This window comes from Egretta garzetta, unplaced genomic scaffold (genome assembly GCF_000687185.1).
Source record: "Egretta garzetta isolate BGI_Z169 unplaced genomic scaffold, ASM68718v1 scaffold245, whole genome shotgun sequence".
NCBI lineage: Eukaryota > Metazoa > Chordata > Aves > Pelecaniformes > Ardeidae > Egretta > Egretta garzetta.
In genome coordinates, this window is record NW_009259721.1 from 910,065 (window position 1) to 916,492 (window position 6,428).

The 6,428-nt window shown below is 58.8% G+C and overlaps 1 protein-coding gene across 1 annotated transcript in view; it reads right to left on the bottom strand.

The window, feature by feature from the left end:
- Positions 1-3,908: 3,908 nt before the first annotated feature.
- Positions 3,909-6,428, bottom strand: part of WNT2B (Wnt family member 2B) — a 3,875-nt gene continuing 1,355 nt past the window's right edge. Inside the window, exons 2-4 of the mRNA XM_009639396.2 lie at positions 5,778-6,055; positions 5,121-5,385; positions 3,909-4,138 (exon numbers count right to left, since the gene is read on the bottom strand). Of these exons, the coding sequence (XP_009637691.1) occupies positions 3,909-4,138; positions 5,121-5,385; positions 5,778-6,055 (773 nt within the window). The remainder of the gene's footprint in view (positions 4,139-5,120; positions 5,386-5,777; positions 6,056-6,428) is intronic.

Genomic DNA, 6,428 nt, shown 5'->3' on the forward strand with positions numbered 1-6,428 from the left:
AAATGTTAGTCAGAATGCCCCAATAAATCGGTCCCCGAGAGCTGGACCTGGTGCAGCAGATGTCGTGTCCCCCCCCAGAGCACGCTGGCACAGGTACACGAGCAAAGCCTTGTGTGCAAGGATGAACGTGATGGTGAACGGAAGGGGCCCGTGGGGGCAACGAGGGGGGTGTAGGACTGGGGCGTAGCTGAGCAGTGTATACGCTCTGCAGTGCTGGGGGTCAAAAACTTAATTGATCTCAACCACTGCATCCGTCCGGAAAAAACAGTGGTGTCACCTGGGCTAAGGCACGCTCTGGCTCGCACGTGGCTTAGCGGCGAGAATACCCTGAGCTTGCGTGGGTGCCGTGTTTCCAAGGCCGCCTCCCTCCTCCTGTGTGTCCAGCTTCTTCAGAGAAGTAATTTATTCAGAAGCTCATTTAGCAATTAATTCTGCTGCTTGTCCTTGAGCTCAGACATGCTTTTGACTGGAGGGTAATTAGAAGATGGTCTTGCTTAGAAGGCTCCCTGCACGTTTGAGGGGCTTGTAAGAGGAACTGAGCGTTCCCTGGTGAGGCTGCAGCTTCATAAACGTTTATAGATGGAAACCATCTGCTCGCTGAGGATGAGTGTGCTGAAGGGGAGCTTAGGTAGGGCTCCTCCGCGGGAAGACAGACCCATCTGAATTTCCTTCAGCCTGCAATGGGACATCTTGCACAAGCGCTGGGAGTTAGCGCTAGCTAACCAGTCTATTTCTGATCCCCAGGCCCCGTGCTTTTGCTAATTGCTTGTTAATAAACAAGAAGCGAGCGCAGCCTTGCATATCCCTTTGCAGAAGAAACGCTCACCTCTTCTGTTGGGCAGGCTCCAGCTCGTCGGGCTGCCTCCACGACTGCTCCTCCGGGTGCTTCTCTGATACTGGTACCTGCTTCCAAGGATTTTTACTCCTCCAATTTACTGCTGTGCTGTGTCGGGGTGGGAGTCCCATCGTGCCAGCGGACCTGGCAGGGTTGCCTTCTCGGCTAGGGTTATTCTACAGAGCACTGGAAGCATCCAGTTTAGTGCCTCGGGGACGTACGGGAAGGGGGAAGCCAGTAAAGCCCACTTCAGCCTGTCCTCGGGAGCTCTCTCCTTTTGTTCAGAATGCTGAACGTCTGCATTGAAAGGGGAGCGGTACTTTGGCAGCAGCCATTGATGAAGGTGTCATTCATCGGGTGGGCCTATGGATCTGCTATGGAGACCCCTCCCAGGGGTCCTCTGGAGAGGAAGAAATGTTTGTTGACGGCTGAGCCCGGGTCCCCAGGCACTGGGACCCTCCCAGCCCACAGAGCGTGTCCCACGCTGGGAGCAGGAGGGAGGGAGGCGTGGATTGATTGCCGAGGGGCAGCATTTTTTTAAAGTCTGTCGTAAATTGATGGTAGGTGGAGCAGTAATGAAGATAAATGAGGGAGCTCTTCCCAGTAGATTAGCCTGCGTGCTGACGGACGCTGTGCTACGGCAGGCTTGAAATGCCTTTGGCCTGGCTCAGACCTCACCTGCCAGCATTCCTCGGCACGGCCGAGACGCAGCACATCTTTGGGGAAATTGCCTCTCCTTGAAATTCAGGCAGCTTCGAGGGGCCTGGGGTGAGACCCGGGTGCCTCCCAGGTGAACACCAGCTCGAGTGCAAGTTCTGCAAGAGCAGAGAGGGCGAAAGGTGCTGCTCAGCCCTCGTGCCACCAGCATGGGATTCAAAAGGGAGATGGTTGATTCTACAAGGAACAGGTTAGGCAGCGGGGAGGTGGGGTTCCTGTTTTAAGAGCTCTGTTAAAATGTCACCTCTTTGCTGGCCCATGGCTCTGCTGAAGGTCCCTTCTCCGCCTGAGCGGTCTCGGTGGTCTGGCACGGTGTGGGGTGCTCTAACCTGGCCCGTGGCAGGCTCTTGAAATTCTTTGAGCAGTTCCCATCAAAGCAGTTTTCAAAGTGGTTTTCTCTCACCACTCAGAGTAGGTATTTCCTAGGGCCATCGGGTAAAACCCCTGTTCAGGGATGCTCTTTGTGCGGTAGCCGATGGGTGGCTTAGGACCAGAATAATCTTCTTTGCCTTAATCCTGCTACTTTGACCTTACTTTGGACATTGCCGCTGTAGCCCGCTCAGCTCCCTCTGCCCAGACATCTCGCTGCTGCCAGGAGAGAACCCTGACTCCTCGGAGAGCTCCCGCGGCCCCTCCAGCAGCAGCAGCGCGGAGCAGATCCCAGTTGTAAGTATTTACAGGTGAACGTTACTCGACTCGTCCTTTCCCGCTGTTGGTGTAAGCTTAACTTTCAGGAAAACTCGCCTCAAGTGCATGAAATGTCTTTCCCTGTCTTTCCCTGCCCATCAGCACGATGATGAGCAGCATTAGGAACACAAATGTTTTTCCTGGGTCAGGGAGAAAGCGCAGCCTGCCCGGGGGCAATGGGCAGCTGGGCTCTGGGAGGGAAGGGCAGAGGCACCCCCATCAGCTTCAGCGTGTGCTCAGGAATTGCAGTGATTAAGGGAATTTCTTAATTTTTTTGCCTGGGTCACTTTAGTTTGCAGGTTGAGCTGTCTGTCTTGGGCACTAACGCTGTCTCTGTGGATCGGTGCCTTCTGACCAGACTCTACACTGAGTAACGCATCGTAATCACTGCTTGCCCAGGTTGGGGGGAGAAAAGAATGGAGGCGATGAGAAGGGTTGATCTCTGTGACTTATCTATTGGCAGCTCTGCAGCTCCCTCCTCTCACCAGCTTCAATTTTAGTTGATAGTTTAAGTTTCGGGTGTTTGGGTTTGGGTTTTTTTTGTTTGTTTGTTTGGGTTTTTTTACGGGAAAGGTTTGGAAGCCAGGTTTGGAAGCCAGTCGGGCATCTCCTGCTCGACCCGGCACCATGTCATGAGATGTCCTGGAGCGTGCTAGTGCTTACAAAGGATTGCCCTGGGGCTTTGCCTGCTGGGCGCCATGGCTCTGTGTTGGGGGGATCAGCAGGTACCCCCGGGGCGGGGAGCTCTGGGCTTTAGGATGGCGGGAGCTTGCAGGCAGGTAGAAGAAATGCTGCGGGCTGATTCCCCCGGGGGGAAGAGCCCAGCTGGGTGTACAGGAATTCAAACAGCAAAGAACATCATTTTCTGATACAGGTTTATAATGGATTTTGACTTAAAATAATAAGCAGTATACACAACATACAGGGGAGTTTTACAGAGACGCTGTTGTATCTGTCGACTTCAGAACCTACCAGTAAGTTCACAGGTTTTGTTTGCTTTCCCCAGCCCCCTGTGCCTGCCAGCGCCCAGGGGTGGCCCTCGGCTGTGCAGCCAGGTTTCAGGTCCAATCTGCAGCTCCGCTTGTCACCTTTGCTGGGGAGATGGGGAGAAGCCTCGTGCAGAGCTTGCTCTCGCTCGGGGGGGGCAGCAGCGCGGCCAGGGTCGGCTCGGGGGAAATGCGGGGGTCACAGAACTGTCTCAGGGATGCGCAACGCCCTTCCTCTGGCCTCGCAAAAAAAGCAAAAGCAAGAATGCTTTCCGCAGCAGTGGATTATTCTGAACTAGTGTGTTTTGCTGGTGAAACTTCACCGCAATGTGAGTTCTCCGGGGAGGTGCGGGTTTCCTCAGCCATCGCATCCCGACGGTCGGTCCTCCAAGTCCGTACCGGCTGCACCGTCCCTTTGCAAAGCGAACAACGGGCAGTTTCACAGTTTAAGCAAGGATTGCAGACTCCTCCTAGGTAGGGGATTAGTTTTGCTGAGCAAATAGAACGGTCCACAGTACCTCCTGGGAAATGTAGTCCTTTCTTTAGTGCTTTGCAGAATTAAATAAAAAAAAGCCATGCAGTTGAACTACAGCTCCCAGAATGTCATGGCCCTCAGGGCACAGGGTTTTAAAAAATTGCAAGGGGGGGTGGCAGTGGATTCTTCCCTCTGTGCTCCTGTCTCCTCAGGTCTGGTCCAGCCACTCGGCCCGTTTCGGTGCTTTACACGTGTGCACGTCCACAGTGTCCTCGCACTCCTTGCAGCGCACAGCGCAGCACCAGTGGAACTTGCACTCGCACTTGGTGACACGCGTGACGCGCGTGGTGTCGTACCCCCGCCCGCAGCACATCACCTCGCAGCCGTCCGTCCCGCGCGACATCTTGTTGCACACGCGGCCGGCCGTGCCCAGGGAGCCTGGAGAAGGAAGCGAGAGCGGGTCAGGCCGTTCCTCCTCCTCCTCCACCTTGCCCAAACGCTGCCTCCCCCCCTGCCCCGCAGCTCCTGGCGATGGGAAGGTCGGGCATCCACCATCGGCAGCGGAGCCCTGGGATGCGACCGCCTTAGCGGTGGAATCTCATCCCTGTCACAGCACGTGCCGCAGCGGGGGGAGCTTGCGGAGCCTGTGCTGCTTTGGTACGGGCATGGCTCGCCGCGTGGGCAGCCAGCCTGGCTGGGGATGCAGCCTTGGTGACCCCCTGCCCGCACCCACCGCTGCCCAGAGCGTGAGAGCAGAGGGGGACAGGGACAGGCTCTGCCCTGGGGGGGGGGGGGCCCTGGAGCAGCCTGTGCCCCCTGAGCCGGGCTTTGCAGCTGGCAGAGCTAGGAATGCCCCCCTGCTCGGGCCAGGGGCTCGCTGAGGGGCAGCGGGAGCGTGTGCTGCCTCTGCCCCCGCGGCTGCTGCGCACCCCCGACCCCGGGATGCTCCAACTGGGAAACCATTGATCACCTCTGCGGGAGCCCAGCAGCCCCGACGCTGCCTTCCCTGCTCCCATCCCAGCCTCGGGCTGTGTTCAGAGGGGAAGCCGGCAGCCTGCCACACAAAACGGGCTCTTTATTGCTCGTTCAGGGGAGCTTTGCTCTGCAGGAGCAAGGCTCTGGGGAAACGCTCGTTACTGATGGGTTTGGATCTTTGGTGTAAAGCCCAGGGATTTCGGACAAACCCAGCCCTGTCTGCACAGGCATGAGGTGCTGTGGGGACCCAGCGCTCCAGTGAGCACCAACACATGCTGAGGGCTGGGTGACACCCCCCCCGAGCAACCCCCCCACCGGGGACTGGGGCTCAGTATGGGAGCCGATGTCCCAAAGCCCTGCCAGGGTGGGCTAGCTGGGAGCTGCCGGCCCGCCAGGAGGGGAGGAAGAGCTGCTTTTGGGCACCGACAGGAGCTTTGGGTTTTACCTGCTGACTTGTCCATCACGCAGTAATCGGGTGAGTTCTCAAAATACACCAGGTCTGTTTTCGTGGGCTTCCTGAAGTTCTTGTTGGCTACTGTGAAGCCAGTGCCATCCTGGTTCATCGTCACCTGGATGGCCCCGTTGTATTTCTTCCTTAGGTAATCCCCTGTCTTTCGAAAATCTGACATTGCCAGCCAACAAGTCCTTAGTGCACAGGAGCCGCTGACCCCGTGGCATTTGCATTCCAGCTTCAGGAAACGCTTCACAGCCTGTGGGAAGAGGGATGCCGTGAGGACCGGCGGGTGCCCTGGGCGTTGGACATCACGCTGCGGTCCGCTTGTCCCTGGTGCAGCTCATCAGCCCTGGCCTGTGCGGGATGGGGCTCCCAATGGCAGGGGGGTGCTGCACAGGGAGGACTCGTGCTGGGGGCTAAGGTAAGCAGGGTCCTGCCGTCCCCACGGGGCTGTTCCCCGGGCAGGGGGCATTGGGAAGGCAGGGCAGTGTCCTGTCCCTGTCCGCAGCAGGACTTGCCCTCCGTGGCCACCCAGGGTCCCGCTCCTATGCCCGAGCTGCTCCCACTGCCCGTTCCCCCGCTGGGAGGTGCCGGTGGGACTGGGGGGGCTGGCCGGGCACAGGGCTCGGCGGCGGGGGCTGCACTCACCATCCTCCCGCAGCGGTTGTTGTGCAGGTTCATCAGCGCCCGGGCGTCCTTCACTTTCTTCTCCTTGGCGTCCACGAAGGCTTTGGCAAACCGGATCCCGTAGTTGATGTTGTCGCTGCAGCCGCCCCAGTCGAACTCCCCGCGCTCGTCCTTGGAGCGGCCCCTCTTGAGCGGGTCGCAGCTGCAGGCCTTCAGGTCCCCTTGGCTGCACGCCCGCGTGATGGCGTAGACCACCCCAGCCGAGGAGATGGCGTAGACGAAGGCGGCCTCCCTGCTGCCTGCCATGGGGAGAGAAATGGGGATGGGGAGTGAGCGTGCTGGGCTGTGCCGGGCGCCCGCAGCCCTCCAAGGAGCCGGGCACCGTGTGGCAGCACCTTTGCAGCTGGGGGTGAGACCATCCTGCACACAGGTAAGCCGAGTCCAGCCATCTCTGCTGGCTGCCCAGCCCAGCCCCCACTTCCCTGGCACCTCTCGGACTACGGGGAATTTCATGTTGAGCCTCAGGGCTCAGCAGCTCGGGGTGCTGGGCTGCTCTCGGGGCTGCCTGTCCCGTCCCCCCTCGCTGACCTCGGGGGCCATGTGGGTGCCCATTGGTGCTGAGACAGCAGGACCAGCCAGCACCCTTCGGCTGGGGGGGGCCCCCCCCCCGGG